We start from the raw sequence: 27,434 nt of genomic DNA on the forward strand, positions 1-27,434 counted from the left end.
TGCTTGCACAGAGAAGTAAAGATACCATTAGAGAGAGAGAGAGTTTACAGATTTTAGTTAAGCTTAGGATAAGCACAGGAGACAGAGCTTTACTGACTTGTAAGGGTATAGGATCATGAAAAGAGTTAGTGGAGTAGGAAGATGAGAAGAGTGTGGATACTTCATCCTCACATGTGGGGTCAAAAAAAGGTGGCAAATGGCTCAGGAAAGGAAGTAAGCAAGTCATTGGCTGAAGAACAGCATGCCATTTCATCTTGGATTTTAGCAATCTTTTCCTTGAAGAAGGAAGAAAGCTGATATTGGCAGGTGGGGAGGGTGAGGGAGGGTAAAGAAGTGATTTAAATGTATTAAAAAGTTACTTGGGGTTAGTGGCATGAGAAGAGATGAGAGATTGAAAATAAGTTTGTTTAGCAGTGTCCAGAGCATTACGATAGGAGTGGTAGGTAGTCTTAAATGTGACAAAGTCACTTGGAATTTTAGATTTACTCCACTGACGTTCAAATCTCTGTGATAGTTTTTGCAGGTTTCTTGTAAATTCTTGCCAATCTTGCCAAGGTTGGCATCTAAACTTATGTGAATTGTGAGTAGCTGGAGCAGCTTCATCAAGGGCAGTTTGTAGAGTCTGGTTCAGGTGGTTTACAGCTGTCTCAGGACAGGCAAGTGTAGAAATTGGTGAGAGCAGTTGTTGCAGAGAGGTAGGAAGTTGTTGAAAATCGATAGCATTAGTATTTCTGCGGGTTAGAGGAGGTTTGCATGATTTAGGTATTATAGAGTTTGAAGAAATGGAGGAGGTTGAGAAGGTTGTGATCCGCAGAGAGAAAGGGGTGAAAACCCTGATAGAGTGAACTTCAAATGATGTTGATGAGTGGTGGAACCAGTGGTAGGACTGTGTATGTGCACAACTGGGACAGCAATATACCTACCCCACCTCCTTTACTGTTACCAGGCCAGGAGGTGTGTGTGTGAAGTGGAAACCACCATGTGACAGTGCTGCAGGGGAAGTGGTGTCTGATTGTGTGAGCCAATTCTCTGTAATAACCAGCAGATTGAAGTTGCCAGAGATGAAGAGGTCGTGGACTGATGTTAGTTTATATGCAAACAGAGCGTGCATTTAGTAAGGCACATTTTAGTGACTTGGAGGGTGATGGGATACATGTGACATTTATGAGGTTGGCTAGATTTCTACTGTATATTGTTTTGAATGTGAGTGTGGCAGGTAATTAGGGCCTGGACTTGTAAATATATCACCAGCTAATAAAAGCAGCAGAGCTAAATAAATGTTAAAGGATGTTTTGCCATTTTGGTGGCAATATTTGTTGTGAGTATTAAAACATGGGTACAGTGTGCACCCATTATAGAAACACCTATGATACTGTATGTATATTACCTGTATAAACAATGAAATTGTCACACAGTACCTTACATATAAAGACATCTACAATGCTACACATGAGGTGATTCTAGTTCTCTCGCAATAATGCGAGTTCGGCCACATCCCGATGTTGTGGTCACTGCACATGGTCTATTATGTGCATGTGCAGCCCCCTTTGTGAATGGCTATGGCGACTTGCATAGTAGCCGAGCAGTTATCAAACATAAGGGGTGGGCCGAGGTGGACGGTGGTTGGAATGGGGCCTGCCCATGGAAATGCCCAGCATTTTATGGGCTTCCCCATGAAAACACTGGCCGTTCCCGTGGGTATGCTGGCTTATTTGAGAAATCAGAACAAATGAAGCGATGGTCGGTGACCGTTGGATGATTTCTACTGATAGCAGCATATGCGAGGGGATCTGTTCATGTACACATCCCCCTTGCATGTTTCTGGTGAAATTTTGTGATGAAGGGTGTTTATTCGGTGGGGCGGTGTCTCAGGTGCTCAGTAAGCTGCGATCAATGGCGGATTTTACATGTGGGCTGCAGCCCCCCCAGGTAAAATCTGCCAATGTTCTCTGCCTAAGTGAAGCCAGATGCAGAATATGAGACTGCACTGGCTTCACTGTGACTAGCAATGACTTCCTATTGGAAGTCTGACCTGCCAGTCCCATTAGGAGGTTTTCCCTCCCTCGGGGATGCCTCTCTATGCACAGCTACAGGGCGTCCCTGCTGACAATACTGTGCATGTGCCAAACCCTGGACACTGAATATGCCTCCAGAAGCTGCTGCAACATTAGAGGCTGGGGCCAGCGCAGTATGTAAGAAGCTACTGCGCATGCGCTGGACCCATGCCGGGGACCGACGGCTAGGAGCAGCCTGGACCATAAGCACAGCAGTGGCAGCAGCAGAGAGGGTTGTTGCATCATGGCAGCCCCCCTCCTCCACAGAGGTAAGGCTAGCTGCGATGTTCACAGACTAGTGAGCAAACCAGAATCAGGCCCAAAGTTCATACAGTATCTACCTTACCTGTATATGCCCCCTGCAATGTTAGAGTACATATCTATTTTACCTGTATAATCCACCACAATGCTATACATATCCACTGTACTTTAAATGTTCGCTCTTCCACAAAGGTTTCACTCTTTTAGCTTATACCACTTTACTTGTAAGCATATACTGCATTTGTTACTTTTACAATGTGCAAACAATTCTCTGTATGAATGCCATACCACATATTGTGAATATCTAACTGTGCCATTATATTAATTTTATCACATAATTGTAAAATGTTATTATGCATAATTACTTGTATGCCAGATGGGCAAAACAGATCTCTGCTTATTCTTGTATACCACATCAGAAGCATACCAGAAAGTTTTATACTTACATTAGGGTTATATACACTAGGCTTTACAGATGGAACGCCTCTCAGCCAGCGCCGGGTCTCGCCAGAATGCCCCCACTCCCCGTGGGCGGGGACCTCCCTTCCGGCGGTTGGACCAGCTAATTACCCATGCGGCACCCCCGGCAGAGGTTCCCATTCATCAGTGATCATCTCTGGTCGCTGATGAAAAGGAGACACTGGGCAATATATTGCTGAGCAATATATCTCCCCCGTGTGTTCGGGGCTTTACTCCTCACTTCAATTTATACCTCTTACAGCACCACCCCCTTTAATGTCCACCTCTCATAGCTCCCATCAATATCCTCCTCTCACAGCCTCCACATTAATGTCCACTTCTCACAGCTACCCTTTCAGGGCTCTCCTCTCACAGCCCCCTATGTAGTGCCTCTTAGTGAGATCTATCATTTTGAAAATGGAATCTAGGTTTCAATTAAATAATCTGTGGAATAATAAAGGTAAGTATACAGTACACTCAAGGGCGTAACTACCATAAGTGTAGAGGGTGCAGCTGCTATGGGGCCCAGAGCTGAAAGGGGCCTACTATGCCTGTCAAAGTATCATGTGCTGTATACATTTTTCAGCATTAGGTGATCAATAGGGGCCCTCACAAACTTTTGCTATGGGGCCCACATGTATCTAGTTACACCACTGAGTACACTAGTGAAGATCAGAAGATGGTAAGCAGCTAGAGCCATTGTGCACATACTGCACCCACCGCAAGAAAATGATGCATTTCTTTAACCTGAGTTTTCTTAAACTTTAAAGCTCACTGTAGCTCATTTATGGTGGAATCACCCACTTCTGTATACATTTGCATACAAGCTGTTTGACATTACACCTACTCATTTTATATCATGCCTTACAGCTTCAGCTTTCATTGGTAGCTTCTATCATTAGGAACATCTGCAGCATCTTACCTAGGGACACTTTTTATTCTGTCTGATAAAATGAATAGCCATCAAAGATAAATAAGAACACACAGAGAATGCACAGGCAATCCCACAGCACGCACTGTACTGAAAACATTCTTGGTTACTAGGTTACTAATTGTATTGGACTTAAGAGCAGTGGACACTTATAGAAGTTAGCTGTGGACACAAGTAATAATCAGTTAAGGATGACCATTGTTTCTGAATTAATATACCGTAATGGATTATTTACAAATCATTCTCGGTTTCCTGTACTGATATAACAATAGCTCACTGGGCGGTATTCAATGAGCCTGATTCGCCAGGTTTTTATGGTGAATTTGTGCTGTTTGGCGAATTTCTGACTAAAAGGGTGAATCACCCTATTCAATGACCAGTTGGCGAATACATTTGAAGGTTTTGGTCACCATGATTCACCGAGCAGCAATCGCTATCTTTTTATGGTGAAGTGGAATGTGAACTTTTAAAATAAAGTGTTCTGTTTTTTACATTTGGTGTAAAAAAATCAGGAATTTTCTTCTGAGGAGGGGCATGCTATTTTTATTCATGTGCTGTAAGCACATGAATATATATTTAATTTTAAAAATAATATTTTTTTTTATTATTATTTTTTACACAGCAGCCAGCAGGTGGCGCCAGAGCGGAGCCGCTCATTACATATTCATATATTCACTGCACGATCATTACGATCCTGTGTAGTGAATATACGCTTGCCTGCTGGCAGCCCCGGGGGGCAGCCTGTGCTGCCTGGCACCCGGGGAGCACACCTAACCCCCCACAAAGGTCTGGGCTAGGCAGAGAGACTACCATCTCTCTGCCTGGCACCGTCCTGAGGCTCCCTGCGGCAATCGCCGCAGGAGCTCATATTCGCCTGTCAGGGGCAGCGAGCCCCTGACACGTTGAATACCGGAGCCCGCTGGCTCCGGAACGTGGCGAATGTGCAGCGAATCCTAAAAAGGATTCGCTGCACCTCGCAGGGTATTCACATTGAATACCGCCCTATGTGTTCTGGTAACCTATAGAATAACCTAAACAAAGATATAATTAATAATCTTAAAATTAAATATTAGTCATGTTGTTGATGAATAAGTAAAAACACTCATAAAATAGATTAAGATTTAGAAAACATTAATTTAATTGTCTCTTCCTTCGCACAATCATTGCAGCAAATGATTAAATTGTGTGATATCAGATTCATTGTTTTGTTTTTCTGTAAACTGTTTGTGCTCATGTTAATCCATGTTAAATGCATGTAAAGGATTCGAATACTAAAATCTATTGTTGCATTTTTATTAGTGCTTAAACTACCAAGGACTCAGTATCAGATTATACCTGACAGCAATGGCTGGCTAATTGACTCATGATAGGGCCAGATGTATCAAGCTTCAAAAAGTGATATAAATGGAAAGTGATGAACAGCCAGCCAGTCAGCTTCTACCTGTCATGCTACAGCCTGGTTTTGAAAAATGACAGGTAGGAGCTGATTGGCTGGCTGTATATCACTCTCCATTGTATAACTTTATGTAGCTTGATACATCTGGCCCATAGGATCTTGCAAGCCAACCAACATATACTATGCTATATATTATACTACATATAAGTCAAATATAGTCTGTCCTCTGATGGAGATCCTGGCCTTTTTCATACCCTACAGAGGCAGTGACACTCCTTCCTTTGGAGAAATGGAGGTCATCACCACCCCTTCCCATCACAAATAGCATCCGAATTTCAATGGTATCCAGTTGGAGATTTGACAATGTCTAGGTAAACAGTCACTAGGTCAACCACTAATGGTTGACAGTGATTGGGTCAACACAAGTAAATTGTGGTTGACATGGTAGACACAGGAAAATGTCGACATGAGTTGTTCAGGATTTTTTTTTATAGAGGAAGAATAAAATAGTGTGACGAGCACAGCGAGGCTCCATGACCAAAGCATGGCAAGCACAGCGAGCCATGCAAGGGGACATGCTACACTTATACGGTGTCCATGTTGGCATATGTTGACAGACACAAAAAAAACTGAAAAAATCACGTCAACCTTTTCATGTGTCGACCAAGTTGATGTTGACCATTTGCTTGTGTTGACTTAGTGTATGTCGACCATTCTAGGTGTCAATCTAATCCAGTGATGGCTACCCTTGACACTCCAGCTGTTGTTGAACTACACATACAAGCATGCCATGCATCAGTTTTAGCATGGCCAAACCGTAAAACTGTAGCAGGGCATGCTGGGATGTCTAGTTCAACAACAGCTGGAGTGTCAGGGTTAGCCATCATTGATCTAATCACTGTCGACAATAGCGGTCAATCTAGTGACTGTCCACCTAGACATTGTCTATCATTTATCCCAGAACTGTTTCAATCACTGACTGTCTGATGCCAGTGTGAATTTGTTGTTGCGAGCCCAGTTTGGCCATAAGCAGAACGGATCCTGCACATGCGCAATTCAATCTGTACTTTGCTACAGATGCAGCAGCTCCAACCACATCTGAATGACCCCCATTGTTTGGATGAAGTAACTGTATTATGGAAGTCTGAGAAAGAAAGATGCAATGATTTAATGCAGATAGAATAAAAGTTTGCCATTCCAGAGAGAGGCTATAGTCTGCAAAACAATAGAAAAAGCAGAAATATTTCAAATCTACACGATCTTAGCTCTGGGGAATGCAGTTTGACACTCATCATATGCTATTACAAAAAATTATTCAGTGCCTTCCTTTTATATGGAAATAATGCACCATGAAATTCCTTAACTGCATGAACATTTCATTTTCCGCTACAAATTAAACATTTTGTTCACATAATGAAAGAGACAGCATAACCAAGTATCTTCACCTCTAGCAAACAAGCTTCACAGCAAAATGACCCCTGTGGTGGTAAGAAAGAATCCGAATACAATCAATGATCAAGAAGGAAGAGTAAATGTTAAATACACTATATATAGGATGTTGTTCAAAGCTGCTATTGGCTTGAACACATAAGTCTAAAACAATAATGGATTTATTTTTTCATTAATGAAACAATGTACAAAGCAATAATGTGTCATGTACAGTAGCACTAAATGAATGGTACTTATTTGTAGAATCACTGGTTATCAGTGTAAAGGCTTATAATAGATATATCAGCAGCATAAATATAGAAATGATGAGATTATATTAATTTTATAGGCAAATGTGAAATACAATTGGTTGTAAGTTATAGATTTTTCAAGATTGATATGTTACAATTTCAAAAGCATTGCAGAAGTTTGTTATGCTAGTGACTGAGGCAATGTACAAATGAACACTATATAGATCTGGCGTACTGTGCTTTAGGCCCTTATTCTGGTCTATTTGGATCCCCCGTGCGCTCGTGACCGATGCTGGGCTTATGTGTATGACTGCGCATGTGCATATGCCGGGTGCATGTGGCCATGGTGAACAGACTGTTTGCCGGGTGCACACACCCAAGACTGTGGGAGGGAGGGGCGTGGGGTGGCGGTGGATAGTTGCGCCCATGGGAATGCTCAGCATTTCATGGGCGTTCCCATGAAAATGCTTGCCGTTCCCATGGTGATCGACCCATGACATAGATGCTGGAGGCAGACAGCTGACATCAATGGTTGTCAGCTGCCCGCCCACTTCCTGCTGAATGTCCACACATATCTAAGGTGACCTGAGAGTAACCTAATATATTCATTTACCTTCCACATCATTCCCCCACAGCCTGGGAATGGATGTTTATGTTAAACATCTATTTGCAGCCTGTGCAAAGGTATGTGGCGTGCAAGGGGGGGTGGGCGTACTGGCATTCAGCCAGCGGCATCTAGTTTGCTCAACCAGAATAACCCGCTTAGTTGGCATTGACTGCCACCACTGATATGCAAGTCTTTGACCTGTTTTATTACTCTACAGTATATTGAAATTGTCTTTTAATACACTATGAGATGGCCCTTTGTAATTTACATATTTTTTATAGGTATGTAGGATCTAAAGCCCCGTAGACACGATGGAGATTTATTTCTCAGCCATATATTGCTAGCAATATATGGCTGAGCAATATATTGCTTAGTTTCTCCTTTTCCTCAGCGACCATAGATGGTCGCTGATGAAAGGGAACCTCTGCCGGGGGAGCAGCAGAGGGAATCAGCTGGTCGCAGGAGCACACTCCCATCACTGGCAATATGGTCGCCTGCGACCCTATTTCCAGTGATTTCAGCCCCTATCGCCCCCGTGTGTACACAGCTTAAGACCTAGAACAGGCTGGCAAGAACAGTACACCTACCAAGCTTATAGTTACAATTGTCTAAATAAGCTTATTGGTATTGTTTTCTATCTGCAATTGAATAAATAACCTCCTCTGTCCTATCTGACAGATGTTTCTAACTTTTTCGTGTGCTACTTTAAATCATTCATAGCCCTCAACTGATATGCGTGAGAGTGATTGCTGAACCTTATCTAAGACCATCAAAATTTATATAGATATAGATATATATATATATATATATAGCAACTCCGTATACCCGGCACTCGGACCCCCAAGGGTTAACTTGCTCTGGTGCCTTCAGTGTCGGCCAAAAGCCCAATGTAAAGTACTCCTTGAAGCAGCGGCACTCAGAGGCTTGTAAACGGTGAATAAAAAAGTGAATTTATTGTCTACATGTTTCGGGGTACTTCCCCGTCTTCCCCTGAAGACGGGGAAGTACCCCGAAACATGTAGACAATAAATTCACTTTTTTATTCACCGTTTACAAGCCTCTGAGTGCCGCTGCTTCAAGGAGTACTTTATATATATATATATATATATATATATAGCCTGATTACGTGCAATAAAGCACGAAACGTTGCTGCAAGTGACCGCTGAGTCCATTGTATTTTGTTGTCTACATTGTACCGTCCTGTGAGTGCTCTCTATCCAAGGACTGTGTATTGAGGCTTTGTTGCCTATTGAAAGCAATATATACACACACACAGACTAGTTAAATACTCCTCTCTGATGTGAAGTACCACCAGTGACCACTATAGGCCACTTGATGGTCCAATTTACTCCTTAATAGAAAGTGAAAGCATCTGTTTCAAACTTGCTGGATATGGAGAGAGGGAGCTGTGAAGATAGAGATTGGAGGTAGTAGCAGATAGGGACTAATCTGTCATTTGAGGGGCTTTTAGCTAGTAGAATAATATTGAGCATAATACCCCTTTCACACTGCACTTGTGAAACGGTATATTGCCATTTTTTTTCCATTTCAACACGTTTAAGGCTGCAGTGGGAAAGTGCCAGAGTTCATATACCGGTTAAAGATAACCGGTATTTCATGTTTAAAAAGCAGAGTCCTACATGTTTCAGAGCCGTTTTTTATGTGGTGAGAATGGCTCTGAAAAAGGTATTTAGTAAAATCAACAGACTACAGACCTGTGATAGGCTGTCCCCTGCATTCTGCCTTGAAAAGTGTTCAGGGGATTAAACGGGTTGATTTATATGAATGGTATTTAAACAGTTTTTAAAACGGTAATCTACTGCAATGTGAAGGTTTAGACCTGTTTTAAATACTGTTTAAAAATACCGGTTTTTAAAACGTTTAGGCAGTGTGAAAGCGGTATTAAACATGACTAAAGAACCTTACTGTCAAAGTATAGTCGTAATTGGCATGATTGAAATGTGGCTTATTAAACCATATACAACTAACTGTATATGAGAGGTGTCTAAATATTAATTGATTGTGTGCTTTAATTTAGTCCCATAATTTAAATAACAGTTCCATTCAAGATATATTTATTCTGGTTTATTCTGGATTTTTTACTTTTACTGTTAAGGAAAATTTTAACATGTCACTATAAGTTATATGCATGTCACTGTGACCAGTTCTGTAGGTTATTTAATATTAGAGCGGAAACCTATTTTGTGATAATCAATCTGTCTGTATTATCTACTGTAGTCTAGATTGTACAATTTATGAAGCATCAGGTGACTAGAATTGATTGCTTTAAGGTTATACCATTCCTGAAGCAATGGTGAATTACAAAGATTCAGTCAATCCCATTAGAGCAGTGTGTTTGTTTAGCTTCCATCTTTTTCCTCATCTTCTTTAAAGGGATTATATCAGAAAGATTTTATAAAATGAATAAACCATTGAAAACATATATGTTAAAAATATGTAAACAATCAAACAAGTACAGTATAACAACAATTGTTGTAGACGTTATTATTATTATTATTACACTGTTTCATCTAAAATCAGCATACTTATCAGTTTACTCCTATCACAAAGTTATAGCTCATATATAATTGTCAGAAAGGCTTGTCATTAAAAATCACCATACAAAATTTTCAAGTAGACAAGAACAGAAAAGATACATTACTTATACTCTAGAACTCCAGTACAAAAGAAGCTGTCAGATATGTATATTTCTGTAGTCAGTTACAGCTCTATGCAGAGTGTGCAATGTATAACTAATGTAATACGTTTAGTACCCTGTTTGCATTAAGTGTAAAATAAAGTTTAAATTTATCTTACCAATTTCCCGGGAAATCTGTGTAAAAGCTTCAACGCCACTTTCTCCGTAGTTCCCTTCTGACGCCAGTGTTGATACATAATTCCACCTTAATGCTGTTACAATATCGACCATTGCTTGGGCTTGATATGAATCAGGTGGGACCACTCGTGAAAAGAAGTCATATCGACTGTTATCACTTAGTTCTGGTGCAGTAGATGCATAGCTGATTTGAGGTATCTACAAACATAAATAAAATACACAATATAATTGATATTGTACATTTTTCTTTGTTATGGTATAACTATATACTATTCTGAAAAAAATCATACTAAAAACACCTAAAGTAGACTGCTTTCAATATGTAGTATGGCAGAGACAGCAGCTCACTACATGAGAGTAATGTGGAAGATCCAGAACAGATTTTGGAGCAGTAACAGAAGCCAGATATGTAATCAGAAGCACCTGTGATTTTCTGATATAAGTGTTTCCAGGGCAGAGTGCAAATGCTCTTGATGGTGGATTAGCTGGCCAAGCGATAGGCCGGGGTGTGGGCTAAAGTAGGGACCACTATTGACTCAAGTATTTGCAAGAGTCTGTTTATGCTGTGATTACCTGTATGCTGCTGCCTGTAACTATGCTTGCCTATGGAATTCATCTGTTATGCTGTGATCTGCTTTATAAAATAAAGATCAAAGTCTTCATTTGAATCCCCTTGTACTGTATGTGATCCTTGTCACAATATATTTTACACATTCACTGTGGAATTGCATATTTCTCTTTTTGGAATATTGAACAACTGTCTAAAGGTGGCCATACATCTACAGATCGATTGTCAGATTGGGCTGGTTGGAACAAAAACCTGGTAATGGATGAGTGACAGTTTTTGGCGGTTTTCCAGCATTTCAAAGCAAATGGTCAACTGTCATTTACTCTCATCCATTACCAGGTTTTTGTTCCAACCAGCCCAATCTGACAATCGATCTGTAGATGTATGGCCAGCTTTACATTTGATTATAGCAAATCTAAATATTAATGTTCTAGTGAAAGTCAGTATATTGCATTCTAATGCATATCATTGTTTTACCAACCAGTAAATCACAGCTACACATAAATGTACTGTAGGGCATTCAAAGTCCAGCAAAGAAAGCAGAAAATAACACAACTCCGTATATTTTTTGTCACTAGAGATGATGCTAAAGAGATCTAAGCATAGAACATACATTAAATAATGCATATACTATAATATAACAATTGGAGTATTATGTAATTGAGGTGATTAAATAAAGAAGTTGAATGATCATACGGAACCATCCTGTACATAGGTACTCTTTACCTAGCACGGCGCCCACGATTTTGATCGTGGGCATCGCAGGTAAAAAAATCGCGGGCATTGAATGCACTAAAAATCGGGTGCGACGCAACCGACGCGATGCCCGCGATTTCCCATAGGGAACAATGTTAAATTTCTCAATTGACCCGATTTTACTGTTCAATGCCTCAATTGACACGATTTTTCCATAGGAAACAATGTTAAATGGCCCACAGAGGGCAAATAGCCACCCTGAAGTGTGAAATGGCCCCCACAATTGTTAACACCACCCCACAATCAACGTCAACACGAAGCGTGGCGAGCGCAGCAAACCCGCAAGGGGCTGCGGTACGCGTCCTACGACCTTTTCATACCCCCACTATCCACGTCGGCGTGGAGTTGAGAATAAAATAGTGTGGCGAGCGCAGCGAGCCACCGAGCCCGAAGCGTGGCGAGCGCAGCGAGCCCCGCGAGGGGACGCGGATACCTTCACAGGTAAACGCGTCCCTTCGCGGGCTTCACAGGTATCCGCGTCCCCTCGCCACGCTTCGGGCTCGGTGGCTCGCTGCGCTCGCCACACTATTCTATTCTCAACTCCACGCCGACGTGGATAGTGGGGGTATGAAAAGGTCGTAGGACGCGTACCGCCACCCCTCGCGGGCTCGCTGCGCTCGCCACGCTTCGGGTTCACGTTGATCGTGGGGTGGCGTTAACAATTGTGGGGGCCATTTCACACTTCAGGGTGGCTATTTGGCCTCTGTGGGCAATTTAACATTGTTTCCTATGGAAAAATCGTGTCAATTGAGGCATTGAACAGTAAAATCGGGTCAAATGAGAAATTTAACATTGTTCCCTATGGGAAATCGCGGGCATCGCGTTGGTCGCGTCGCACCCGATTTTTTAGTGCATTCAATGCCCGCGATGACCGCGATGGGCGCCGTGCTAGGTAAAGAGTACCTGTACATATAATACTTGTGAAGTATATAGTTTAGCCAAGTAAAAGTGTATGATTAATGTGGAGAAACTGCCAGAATCCCTGGCGGATGCTGAACCTTACACACCTATAGTTTCTGAAGTAACAGAACAAGTAGATGAAAGATAACATTTGAGCTACAGTATGCTCTTCTTAATTCAGTGGTTCCAAACTGTGTGCCGTGGCAACCTGGGGTGCCTCAGCACACTTGCAGGGGTGTCTTGTGTTGCTGGTACAGGAACAATTCAATTTATTTAGGGTGAATGGAATAGACAATACCAGTGCTGGTGGCTGCCAATCATAACATATGTGGACAAATAGAAGTGAACTTTGTTACTCACCACATAACTGACCTTAAATATGACATATAAACTCATTTTACTTAATAAAATATATTTATCTAAGTTTCGAGTAAGAAACGTTTGGCCTAGGGTTGCCATGAAAACAATTCTGATACTCTAGGGCGCTGGGATTCCAAAAAAGATTGGGAACCAATGTTTTAGTTATTATAACAATTTAATTAAGCAGAACTTTACGCTTATCGATTTGTTTGTGAATACACACAATTATAATACTGTATACTATGCAACGGTGTGTGTGTGTGTGTGTGTCAGTGATAAACAGTCAGAGTACGCAAAGCTTCCCTTATCATACTCCAGCACACTCCAGCGTGTTGAGTATAAAAAGGTTTGGAATAATACAAAGGAGATATTTATAACATATAAACATCATACAGTATTCGTATGATTTTTTATTTTTTATACTCAGATTTCACCACCAAATGTAGTGTGTGTGTGACACAGGCTTTGCTACTAGCCAGTGTCTAACCACCCACTGACCTCACCGCACCATACTAGTATTAAGGAATATATTATATATTTTTTTTCCTTAATATCAATTTAAATATGAGGACATATCATATACTCCAAATATGTGGAAAAAACCCAGTGAGATGCAGTGTATGTCTCACTCAATTGGCAAAGCATTTTCTTTCTTTTTTATTTTTTTCAAAGTGCTTATTTATATGTACGTAAGAGCAAAATATGCTTATTTGTAAAAGTAACTTTCTTCTTGATGTTACCAAAGATGTTGAAACCAGCAATTAGAAGAAGTATGTCCATTTTTTATTTATTAACAGTTTCTTATATAGCGCACACATCTTCCACATCGCTTTACAGAGGATATTTTGAACATTCACATCAGTCCCTGCCCCAGTGGAGATTACAATCTATATTCCCTACCACATGTACACACACACACACACAAACATTCTAGGGTTAATTTGTTGGGAGCCAATTAGCCTACCAGTATATTTTTGGATTGTGGGAGGAAACCGGAGTACCCGGAGGAAATGCACGCAAGTACGGGGAGAATATACAAATACAGTTAGGGCCATGGTTGGAATAGAACCCATGACCTCAGTGCTGTGAGGCAGTAATGCTAACCATTACACCATGTGTACACTTATAGTCCATAAATAGGAAAGGAACATCATAGATTATACTATCTCAATAAAATCAACAAAATAAGCACATGCTATAGCAAAGTGCAAAATCAATCAATCAATCAATCTTATATTATACAGATTATCCAACACACTATTGAAGAGTTTTCAAAACTAACTGATACATTTACTGTAGCTTCCAAAAATGAAAAGAAATGATGATGCTCCTAGCAATCAATCCTATTATGTCTATAATTTCTCTATTGCTTACTAGAACATCCAACATGTAGCCAGATGAACTAAGCTTCAAAAAGTTATAACATGGAGAGTGATAAACAACCAGGGAATCAGCTCCTAACTGCTATGTCACAGACTGTGTTTGAAAATCTCAGGCATGAGCTGATTGGCTGGTTGTTTATCACTGTTGGTCTAGTTGCTGTTGACAGTCTTTAGGCATCTAACTAGACAAGTTCGACCATAACATGGTCTATCTAGGCACCGTCAATCCGCTATACCATAACCTTCTGTCCTATGGCACTGTGTTAGGATCATATGTTCCAGTACAGTATTATATACACTCAATTTTTCCAATTGAAATATTTGGAATTCTAATGTACTGTATAGACACAATAGGGATTCTACATGATAAAATGTGTGTTTGCTATGGAGTGGATAAAACACAGAGTACAAGTAACAAACCATTCATGTATTTGTTTCGTTTACATAGAAACACATTTTCTCCCAAAGATTCATTAGAAATAGATTGTATCACATTTTGTTATGTTGCATAACAAGTCTTTTATTAAATGTTCAAATGAAGTGTGTCCTGTGATTAAGCTTTTGAATGGCGTCACAAAGGAATCCTTAGGGTTTAGAAACAGAACACTCACAGGGTGACAGCTGCAGTTACTGTCTTCTGGCCAAGAGTGACATCTGCAATTTGCCATCTGCCAAAAAAGCAAAATATCTGGCCAATCCTTTTACCTTGAAGACACAGATGTTTTTTTTTTTTATTTTGTAATGTAGCTAGTGACATCTAAGTTTAGGCTCAGAGGCCCTGATGTATTAGGATCTGCTTTTGTTAATATCCGGAGTGTGTGATTATCATTGATGGATGTAATGAATATTGTACTGTAGCTTTGCAATTTTTAAATAGATTGTATGCTTGCAGCAGGGCTCTCCTACCTCCAAGTCTGTCTGTCTGTCTACTATTGTAAAGTGCAACGGAATCTGCTGCGCTATATAAGAGACTGTAATAAATAAATAAATAAATAAATAAATAAGATGAGCACAACAAAAATAGCACAATATGATATAGTAATATGGAAGGCAGGGAGCCAGAGAACACTAATGGGGTGCAGATTAAGAAGATCTTTTATACATGCTACATTTAGAATTGATATGGGATTCCATAGCATAAGACATTAACAATTCCACAGCCCCTATCTCTAAAAATACAATATTAATCTAGAATTGATTCAGAATAAATATACTTTTATCAAACTTATCAGGAATTTATTAACCTCACATGTAAATGGAAGTTTAATCTCCCCAAATCTCCCCATCAATACACACATCTCAACAGTGGTGAGACAATGGGGGGCAGGACAGGAATCAAAATGTAGGGCAGTGGCATCACAAGTGGGGTGTGGTAGGTGCGAGCAACACCGGGTACCATCCTTCAGTGGGGCAACACCAAACAGAGCCGCAGTCGGCTCGCACCCGCAGACAGCTTGCACCTGCACCCTCTGGGAGCCCAATATATGCCACACAAACGGCGCAACACATGCGATTAGTAACGCAAAGGGCGTTATCCTTATAAGAGGAATGAGCTTCAGTGCCTGACAGGAGGAGGTTCATGGGGGGGGGGGGGGGGGGGGGTGACACCACTACTAACTACACTGGGTGACACCAACCAAAATGATATTACATTTTTGTCCTCTCATCCTATGAGGGTCTTTTTGCATCTCTTCTGCTTCCTTACATAAGATAAGTTTTATTTTAAAGTGACCTGTGAGTGTCTTTGTTTCTATATACAATATACTAGTAAGCTCGCTCGAAGCAAATGATTGTAAAGCTAGTAGATGTAGTTTCACTGCTGCCAACAGACGGCAGTGTTTTGGAGGCACAATATATGATACAATATGATACATCTCTCTCTTTCTCTTTCTCTCTATATCTCGCTCTCTATTTTTATTTCATTGATCCACCCCCAGACCTGGAGTTTCTGGACCTATTTTTCAAGAAAATTAGTACTGGTCAAGTCTAAAAATAAGAATCAGCTTTTGGTAAATTCCTTTAGACATTATTGGTAGAGATTAAGGCTGTCTAAAGAACACAGATTGCATTGTTATTACCATTTTATATCAATGCACTGCAGAGCACATTTACCCTTCTCTGCATCTGTCTTCAATATTATAAGCATTTCTTTGGCCTCAAAATGTTTCCAAGACAGCAAGCTAATGACACATATGAATATTTTCTCTTTCTGTGTATAATTTTATTGACCAAGTCTTCAGTAGTGTGCTACTGTTATGTGTAATATTTTAAAATTCAGCACATTATATGAGACATTAGGGTGAGATTGGAGAATGACTGAGTAAATTTGCTACAATAATACATTCGTTCTTTTATTGTTTCCGCAGACTTTTCTTCAGATACTAATAAAATAAAAATAACAATAATATTTACAATAGCTGATCCATGCCGCACAGCGGGGCTTCAAAACATTGCTGAGAGGCAGTAAAACATCTCCGTAATTTTCTACATTACATCAATGGTGAATCTGAAATCAGAAATACATTTTTGCACCATTGCTAAGAACATTATGTATTATTTTTATCAAAAAATACTAGATGCCATTTTCGCTAACAGCATATTTCTGAAACTTTAGCACTAGTGTGCCTTGAGCTGTTGTCAAGTGTGCCCCCAGGTTTAGAGATGCCCAAACCAGTTTACAACCACCACCAGTTCAACTGTTATTTACTGGTCTCTTCTTTTCATGTAAAGGGCCAATGTCTTATTTTTTTTTTGTTACCTGTGGGGACCAGTGTGATTGTTTTTTATATGGGGGACAATAGTTTTTTTTTCCTGTGGGGGCCAATTTGTTTTGCCCTGTTGGGATCTCAAGGTGTGCCTTGGCCATTTTAAAATCTTATTTAGAGTGCTGCAAGGTAAAAAGGTTGAAAATCACTGAGCTGTGGACTGGATATCTGTCCTTTAAAACACATAAATCTGTGGTTTTAACTCTAGTCTCTCATCTGGTTGATCTCTAGATAAAACATTTAGTGACCCAATCCTTTAGTGTTGTAGGTTACTGGCTTAGTAATGAGACAGAGAGCATGGGGAATATTTATGTAGTTTAGTAGGATAATTCAGTGTTATATATAGTTACTAATGACAGATCCTTTCCTTTTCTAATTACACTAAAATAATAACAGGTTCATAATGTTGACATGTACATAAAGTCAACATTTAAATGTTGACATGTTCAAAATTTCAACATTGAAATTGAAGACATTAAAAATGACGACTTGTTTAAATGTCAATATTTTGAACGGCAAAAGTCAGAATGTCGACAATAACATTTTAGCTTAACTCTAATTTAAACCAAACCTTAACCACAGCCCTAATTGCAATCTACCCTAATCATATTCATAACTCTTACTGCAGCCTAACACTAATTGGAGACTTTAATGTAATGTAACCTTAATGTAATGTCAACATTCTGACAAATACTGTCAACATTGTGAACATGTCTACATTTTAAATGTCCACATTTTGATCATTAAGGTGTCCTTATATTTTTAACATCATGAACGCCAACATGCTGACTACTTCCACAAATGACACATTTTTAATGTTTGTTGTGAATAAAAGTAACTTTTCTTTTTAACCAGCATTCATAAATATCTAGCATTAACATACTATCACTGATGTTTATTCGTTAGCGAAGATAACATAACTAAAGCCCACAAAACAGTTTTGCAAAACCAGCCAACCATCTTTCAGATCTCTTTTTATAGGAAATTCTGGGGTTAATTCTGGGGTTAAGTCATGCACTACTAGCAAATCCGAACACATACGTTTTTAACATCTAAATATCTTTTTGATATTTGTCTGGCTTTAACTTAATTACTCTCTTTATTTTTGAGTTGTGAATTTTTTTATGTTCAAGGATATCCTGCAATAAACTGTAGGTGAGAATAGCACAATTTATTGGGGAAATGTTGAATTGTCTAATTGGGATGGGCTAGGGCCACAGAGTAGCCCTAATTTGTGCTAGTGTGCACACATATGAAAAGGGGGCAAAGTCACGACTGATGGGGCTTGCTATGAGTCAGATTGGCCTGGCTTCACGGCACACCCCTAACTATCTGAGTACCTGCTACCAGTAAGCATGGGGAAGGGACGTTGTTTTAAGCAACAGAAAAATAAAAGGCTGTGCCACTCTTGACTCTATGTCCATACCACCGCATCCAGCTACTGGCCCTACTGGCTTTTGCCAGAAGAGATAGATGGCCCATCTGGCCCTGTTGTATGCTTAAAGTTAGAATAAGTGTCTGAACATTCTTCAGCAATGGAAACTATCCACTGACTTGTTCAGTTCTAATAATAAAGTGACAGGATTTAAACCTACATGTAATATGATTTCTATTAACAGAATGTCCTTTGAGGGAACCAGTAATTGGGTTTCATGCCAATATTTAAATTACCTTTGAATGAATCAAAACTCCAAATTGGAATCAAAAGAATTAACACCATCCCATATGAACATATGGGAATATGTCTCCAATCTGGTTGTTCTGTGTAGACTCTTTATTCAACATTTTGTGGATATTTGAACTGTGTATGTGCACATCTACTGATTTTGAAACAATATTTTAAAACTAAATTTATTTAGAAATATTATTTCATTAAAAAGAAACCCATTATGTTCCTACTCCCAGAAATAAGCATTTCTATTTAAAGTGTTAGGTACAATTGTTTTTTATCTTGTTTGGGAGCATATGTTCTCTCTAAGGGGTTTATTCTAGTTCATTCTTTCTGACAAAATCCTTCTTAGATGGACAAAACCATGTGCACTGCAGGGGGGCAGATGTAACATGTGCAGAGAGAATTAGATTTGGGTGAGTTTTTTTGTTTCTGTGCAGGGAAAATACTGACTGCATGATTTTACACTGCAATATAGATCTCACTTTGAAGAAAAACCCCACCCAAATCTAATTCTCTCTGCACAAGTTACATCTGCCCCACCCGCAGTGCACATGGTTTTGTCCATCTAAGAAGGATTTTGTCAGAAAGAATGAACTAGAATAAACCCCTATGTATGGATAGGTGATATCCTCTTCTGAAGAAGGGAAACAGTTACCATTACTATCCTTGCTACAGAGTATCACAATAAAAGTGATAACATTACAAATGGAAATATGTGAACAAGTCTTCTTAATATAAACATGCTGTTTGAAATTAAATTGTGTTCCTTTTATGTCGGATCAGATATTTACATCCATACCAGAGTGATTGTACATTCATTCAAAAGGTAAGTCACACATTCTTTATCCAGATAAGAAAACATATCCAAATATATTTTATAATATCACGGAATTTCAGCAAAACTGCGCAATTGATTTGATGCAGAAGCCATACATCTTTCTGTAACACCGAGGAGAGAACAATAGAATGATCTATATCTATACATTCTTATTACTATTCCTCACTCTTATATACAGTTGTAGCCTCAATCCCACTACCCGTAAACTGTTGCAAATAAATCAATATGTTGAAAAATATAGCCAAGTCTCACCACCGCTAGTCCATTAAGTGTTGATTTGACAACAGTAAAATACCTAAAATGTTTAATTTAAAATTGTTATTTTCTTTTTTGATCTTTTTTCCCCAGAGATCCATGACCCTGCAAACTAAGTATATACAATACTTTACATTCACATCCTGTTGAACCTATATTCTTCAAACTATCACAGTGAAAATGGTGGTAAATGGTTATCCATAGGCAAAATCTGGTGGATATGGAGGTAAATGATTAACAATTTACAAAATTGCAAATACAGGATAACAATTGAATTAAAATGAATACATCCTTCTGTACACTTTATGCCTGACACTAGATAATGTTTTATTGCATATTTGTCAGGATCAAATATACATAATTTGTGTGGGAGCCTTATCTCCAATGGAAGAATAAAGGAAACAGCAATGAGAGTTAAACTTTCTGTTTATTTAGTCAAATGTAGCCTACAGTATTTGAGAAATATAACTATACACATATGTACACGCATATTACAGAAATAAAAAAAAGGAACGTGATTGATTGGAAAGTCTGTAGATTCCTAAAAGTAAAGTGGAAGGGTGTGTTATGTTATGATGAAATTCAGAATGCCAACACTAGAATATCAATGTGGTTGAATGCTGAAAATTGAGAATATCGACATGGGTGCTATGACAACATGTGACGTCCACATGCTTATTATCAACATGGTCATAATGTCGACATGTGGATATAGTGCATGTTGTTAAGATATAATTTCTCTAGAATTAGAGTCCTAACTGCAACCGTAACTACAGCTCCCTACCTAACCCTAACCACAGCCCAACTCTAAAACATTAGCCTTAATGATACACCTAACCCTAGACCCAAAGGTGTAACTAAGGTGTGCAATGTGCTCATATCATCTCTTGTCTGCGCTGCCTGCATTACTATGTTTTGGGCTTCCATTATGTGCCACAGTGAGAGACGCTGCCCATATTTACCAAGTGGGGCCACTAGTCCCCCCTTGCCCTGAGCTTGCCCTTGCAGTTGCTATTCAAGGTGAAGTGGTGGGCTCTGAACAAGGGGCTTAGCAGTGCTCATTGCAGTGGTTGGGACATGCTCATTTCACATGCTGAGGGGGGTTGTGCTCACTGCATCCTTTGTGGAGTGACTGTGTGCTCACTGCACCCTATGAGGGTGTCATATTTTCTGTGCCACTGGGGAGGGTAAATGTGTTTGCTGTACCACTTGAAAGGGGGGGCATACAATATTGACTGATTTACTTGGTTGGGGGTCTGTGCTTACTGAGTGTCAATAGTCAGGGGGGGTGCGCAACTATCAGGATGGTAATGTGCGGCATCAGGCAGTACAGCTGGTGTAGTGGTTAGTATACAGGCGCACAGCATTTGGGTTTAATTGTCACTACAGCCCTAATTGTGTGGAGTTTGTTTATTCTCTAAATTCTTGCATGGGTTTTCTCTGGATTCTCTGGTTTCCTCCCACAGTCCAAAATATAGTTGTAGGTTATGTCAATTGGCTCCTGACAAAATATAACTGTAATATGTAAGTGTTCATATACAGTACATGGGTGGACTAGGTATGCCAAGTGGTTCTTATCCATCATATTTTATGTATCTATCATCATCTGCCTCTCCCAGTCACCCACTGCCTCTCCACCTCTTACTGTCTCTGTCACCCAATGCTTCACCCTTTGCTTCTCTCCTGGATCAATATCCGATCACCCTATCTCTCTTGTCACCCTCTCTCCATCACTCTCTGTATTTCCCGGTCACCCTTTCCCTGTGACTTACTCATCACACATTCCTCTCACCCACTATCTCTCCATCTCCCACCTCTCTCTTCTGTCACCCTTTCTCGCTCTATCTCTCCATAACCCACTGCCTCCTCTCATTATTCTCTACATCACCCAATGTCTCTGTCTTCAGGAAAGCAGTCAGAGATTGGTGTAAGGCACAGGTTCTCAAAGTCAGTCCTCAGGACACCACACAGTGCATGTTTTGCAGGTCTCTTCACAGAACCAAGTGAAATAATTGGTTCCACTTGTGGATCTTTTAAAATGTGTCAGTCAGTAATGAGTGCATCTGTTGGGTGATTTGGAAAACATGAACTGTGTGGGGTCCTGAGGACCGTGTTTGAGAACCACTGGTGTAAGGAGCTGAGCAGTTCTGTGTGTGGTAAAAATGGTCAAGAGGTGTACGAGAGGATAGAATCTTGCCCGATGAGGCCACGCCTCTTGTCACATGTTGAAACTCACACAAAACAACACTACCAGCCCGCTTCTCCCTTAATAGTGCCCCCCTCCCCCTGTTATTTTGTTCTGGATCTGCCCATGCAGAGTTGTAATAATATAATGCAAGATAGAGTAAACCGTGCATAACTCAGTCTTTCAGCTTTGTTTTATTGATAAGTTTATCACAATTATTTTATATGTGTCCTTTTAGGTTATTGCCACACCCATGCATACGCATCGCAGCAATAACACATGATGACACATCTCTATATGTGCTTCACATTGCTAATGGTTTGCATTGTTTCAAATTTAAGAAGCAAGAAGTAGAAGTGGTTCGCAAAGATTTTTAAAGGACATGTTGTTGCGCACTGCCATCAGGAGGAATGTGTGTTCCTGGTGTTTTCTTAAATAGAACATTCATTGTATTTTAAAAAGAAAAACTTCAACTAAGAAACCTCAAACTTTGTGCATACACTGCATTTCTTTAAGATTTGCTGTCGGCACTAACACATTTTCTTATAAACCAATTTATTAGAAAGTCTGAAGAGTAACTGTGCAAACCAATACAGCAGGTATTGAAAGAGCAGTTCTGCATCACAGGTTCATATTCATTCTATATACATTTTGTTTGTACTGTATATCCCTGATACTGTATGCATGGGGACCTGAAAATGATTACACAACTCAGTTGTAAGAGGTTTCTGCACACTACCTCCCTACCAACTACTACTATACTACAGTATACCATTCTTTTTTTTCACATATGGGCTTACTTAATAACTTAGTGATATGGAAAAATAATGTTGTGTGACTTATATAATCAATGTGATTTTTATTTTATTTTCTGTATTGTCATAATTTGTGGTTTAGCTGAAATTTAAAATAACCAGAATATAAATGTGCTAGACGTTTGGCAAATATGGTCACCACGTACTTGAACTTGCGTTAGAGTCAAATTCACTTATTCCAATTTTCAATCTGCTTCTTATATATTGATCCAGATATTTCTGAACAGTCTTTAAACATAGGGGGTCATTCTGGTTGACTCGCAAAGCTGTGAAATTCGCAGCTCTGCGAGTCAACTAAACGCTGTCTGACACCTGCGCGGTCGCCCACCGAATTTCCCTGCACGCATGCAAGTTAATGTTTTGCATCCACATGCAAAACACCCAACACCCAAATAAAATACTGGTTGTTCTATAATCAGTTTGGTTAAAACAAAACATATTTTCATATGAGAAATGTGTCATAAAATAAATATAGGCGTTAATTCAAAATTAGTGCTGTGGACTAATTTCAGCACTAACATTGTAGTAATTAGTAGATATATTAATAGAACAATATTTGCATATTCATGAAATGCAAAGTCCTGTAAGCACAATCTGGAAACACTATTATCTGTAAATCAATGTGTGAAAATCTTATTACCCAGGAGACTTTGTTTTTTGCTAATCAATATGTTGATTAACTGTATTGATTTTTGTTGTGAAGTGTGTAACTGACAAAGAAACAGTAACCAATGATAGTATAATGAAAATAATTTACCATTGCAATAACAGTATACATGGCTAATCTTATCAATTTTTTAAAATATTTTTTGTAAAAACAAATCTTTGTGCTGTTATTATAAATTTTCAAATTGGTTTGAAATTCAGACGAAATTGAGTACAATCATTATATTTGTTTATAGTTCAAATTTCTAGATCAAACATGAAAGTTCATAGTTGATATACATTAAAATAAACTGCAACATCTTGTCTATTTATGCATGAATGGTTGCATTTGGTGTCCTCTTTAGCTTAAAAAAAAACCCTGCAAACATTACTGATTGAGTCAACAATCAACAACTGAATACATCTCATTCAGGTCCAGTCATTACTGCACTTTGATGTGTAAAGTACTCATGTTCTTGACTTTGCCCATGTGCAGGATGTTTTCTACGCATGGGAGAATGGGTCCTGCAACATAAAACATAGTCTGATGCTGTTTGAAAGCAGTGACAGCTTCTCTTTTTTTTAAATGGAGGCATGCTGTCTATATTTTGGGTAAGATGAGAGGATGGAGATTTCCTAGCCTCTGCCACTTGAGTCTTTAGCCTCTTACAGAGGCCAAGAATATTCTGTGATAGTAACTCCAATGAGGACACTGAATTGAATCACAAATGTACCAAATAATGGCCCTTATTCAGATCTCAACGCAGTACACATTTGTTCTCAAAATGTGCACTGCAGGTGGGGCAGATGTAACATGTATAGAGAGAGTTAGATTTGGAAGGGGTGTGTTGAAACTGAAATCTAAATTGCAGTGTAAAAATAATGCAGCCAGTATTTACCCTGCACAGAAACAAAATAACTCGCACAAATTAACTCTCTCTATACATGTTACATCTGCCCCACCTGCAGTGCACATGGTTTTGACCATTTTGAGAACAAATTTGTACTGCAATCAGATCTGAATAAGGGCCAATGTCATTTAAGCACATTTAAGTTTACTCATGTTAAAAACCTAATAACTTAAAATAAACTTTATTTGAATTATTCTAAGATTGTGTTAAATGCCTTTATGCTTTTTACTATTTGTCAAATAGGTCATACAGTAGCTTAAAATCTTAATGAAAGTTGAAAATGACCTTTGTCCATAACAGTGACCTCCAAACACTCTGGTTATCAGGCTCCCACAATGCACTCAGAAGTGTGTCCTTCTCTATTTAATATGCTGGTGATACCACTTTCTGGGTAGTATCTTAAGAATGATGGTGTTATTGCCGGTATTAGCAAATGTGCTGTGTTCCTGAATTTAACAGAGGACAGCACCACTGGCACAAAGAGTGTGTGTGTGTGTGTGTGTGGGGGGGGGGGGAACTACTCTTATACCAACAGCACCCCCCCCCCCCCTCCAGGCTCCTCTCCAGCATGTTTCCCCAGTGTGTGACACCACACACAACAGGAGAGAGGAAGAGAGACCAGCATACACTGCTGCTTCTCTTTGCTCCGACGCATCCCAGGCCACCCTAGCATGCCCATCCGCCCGCCCATCCTGTACACAGTAGCCAATAGCCGGCTCTGTGTACAGTCAATTGAATCAGTGGGGGAATTTGTCATCTCTGTCATGGCCCCACCCGCACTGCGGCTGACTCGCGTCCAGTGCTCAGTCAGTGGGCAGCGGCAGGCAGCAGCATGTCAGTGCGTCGAGCGGGTGCCGGGCGCCCACACAGACCCTGCTGCTGCTTGCTCCCCCAAGCGGCTGCAGGGGCTGCCTTACAGTAGTTACGCCACTGTATACACACACATACAGTAGTTCACAAAGGGTTCCAGAGAATGCTGGGTGGGTGCCTGTACTAACCAATAGTATAGACGACATAGTGTACAGCACTCCAACTCATATTCACACAGGATCTCGATGAGGGGGTGACAACAAAAAACCCAAAACATTGATGACAACTTACCTGTGATCTAGGTATCTTTACTTGGGAGTGTCGCATATACACAGTTGCTATGTTGGGCTTGGAGGGCACCCGCTGTGATGTTTATTGTGAGTGCTACGTATACTGTATGTGGATTATATATAAGACAGTGGTCTGGCACTCACAATAAAGTTGAAGTGTGCTCTATGCCATTCCTAAAAGTACACAAAAATGACACTTAAAGAGTCAATAATCCAATGAAGGCACTAACAGTATGGTTTCAATGTGTAAGAGGACATGCACTGAAACTAGAGGAAGATTCAGGGGAAATTTGAGGAAGAATAACTTCACAGAAAGAGTAGTAGATAAGTGGAATAGCCTCCCATCAGAGGTGGTAGAGGCAAATACAGTAGCACATTTTAAACATGGTTGGGATAGGCATATTGATATCCTTACAAAGAAATAAGGATCAAATATGGTTTGAGGTAACATGTTTAATAAAGGGTCAGACTAGATGGGCCAAGTGGTTCTAATCTGCCATCAAATTTTATGTTTCTATGTAACCCCTTTTAGTATCATGTCTTGATAAAAGGGGTTACACCTTAAAATGTTTACCACATTGTTAATGTCTGTATTGGATTATTACTCTTCGAGTCCCACCCATGTAGGGGATGCTTTATATATTGGTAGCTGCACAAATCATTAGTCTTGAAAAGTAAACAAAACTGACTTATCCATAAAGGCCCTCATTCTGAATGAGTCGGATGGCTGCGTGTTCGGTCGAAGGGCTGATGTTTTGTGAAGAAAAAATTGGATATATATCTGTCTGCGCTGAGGATTTGCAGCCTGATGTCAAAAAGAGATTTAAGAGGTGTCACCTCACCCCCAAAAGGATACGATATTGCATAAAAGAAAAATCTCAATGTCACTGACAGTGGCGCTTTAAAAATAAAAGAGAATTTCTTACTCCCCTGTAAGTGTCTTTGGGGTCCCTCTACTCTTGTATGGTTTCTTTCTCAGAACATATGAAAGATATAAGGTAACAAAACGCACATATCCTCGTGCAATACTGAAAGGCAAGCCACACACAGCCCAGAAATAGATAGAAAGGTTCTCTTTCTACACTTCTCACCATTTAAAGAAATTGATTGCGAGTAAGAGAGTGGAGTGGAGAAAAGATCCCCCTGATATGCTGTTTTACCAGTGATACTCTGTGAATAATTTGTGTAGGAGGGCTACCTCCGCCTTATAAAAATAACACACTGGTGGTTTACACATTAGAATTTATTCTCAAATAATTTTGTATACTGTTGAAAACACCTTTCAGTATTGCACGAGGATATGTGCGTTTTGTTCCCTTATATCTTTCATATGTTCTGAGAAAGAAACCATACAAGAGGAGAGGGGAACCCAAAGACACTTACAGGGGAGTAAGAAATTCTCTTTTATTTTTAAAGAGCCACTGTCAGTGACATTGAGATTTTTCTTTTATGCAATATGGCTGATGTTTTGTGTTTGCCCATGTGCAGAGGTGTTTCTGCGCATGTGCGAACGTCGTGCATGTCTGAATACGGCGTGAATTCCGTACAGAAAACGATCGGTCGGAACACTCCGAACAGGGGGTGGAGAGGGGTGTGAAGGGCTGTTTGGGCTCATTACCATATGTGTACGTCCTGCGTTTCATGGGCGTTCCCATGAAAACGCTGGGCTTATGTAAGGTAATCCGTCCGTGATGCACGTGTGGAGGGCGGACAGCTGACATAGCTGGATGCCAGCTGCCCACCCATATCCCTGCTTTCGCTCGGACACTCGGAGCTGTCTGACCGCTCGGTCCTTCATTCGATGGTCAGTGACCATCGGAGGATGGGGGAGGTTCCCACAGATGGGGGAGTTGTTCCCATGAAACATCCACTCGCTCTGCGTCTTACCGCATTCGGAAGGTGTGACCGATCCGTACGGTAGGCGGGGCTAAGAACACTCGGTGGCCATCTAAAAAAATATGCATCTGTCCGAGTCAACTAAAATAAGGGACGTAGTGAGATTGTATGGATTTGTGTTTTATACATTCATTGCAAAGCAGAGACAGAACCACTGATTTTT

At 39.9% G+C, this 27,434-nt stretch overlaps 1 protein-coding gene across 1 annotated transcript in view; it reads right to left on the bottom strand.

The window, feature by feature from the left end:
• The window catches only part of GRM8 (glutamate metabotropic receptor 8), a 951,427-nt gene that overhangs the window by 628,712 nt on the left and 295,281 nt on the right, over nt 1–27,434 (bottom strand). The window contains exon 3 of the mRNA XM_083182858.1: nt 10,205–10,421. Coding sequence (XP_083038984.1) covers nt 10,205–10,421 — 217 coding nt within the window. The remainder of the gene's footprint in view (nt 1–10,204; nt 10,422–27,434) is intronic.

This window comes from Crinia signifera, chromosome 4 (assembly GCF_055691185.1).
Source record: "Crinia signifera chromosome 4, ASM5569118v1, whole genome shotgun sequence".
Taxonomy (NCBI): Eukaryota; Metazoa; Chordata; class Amphibia; order Anura; family Myobatrachidae; genus Crinia; species Crinia signifera.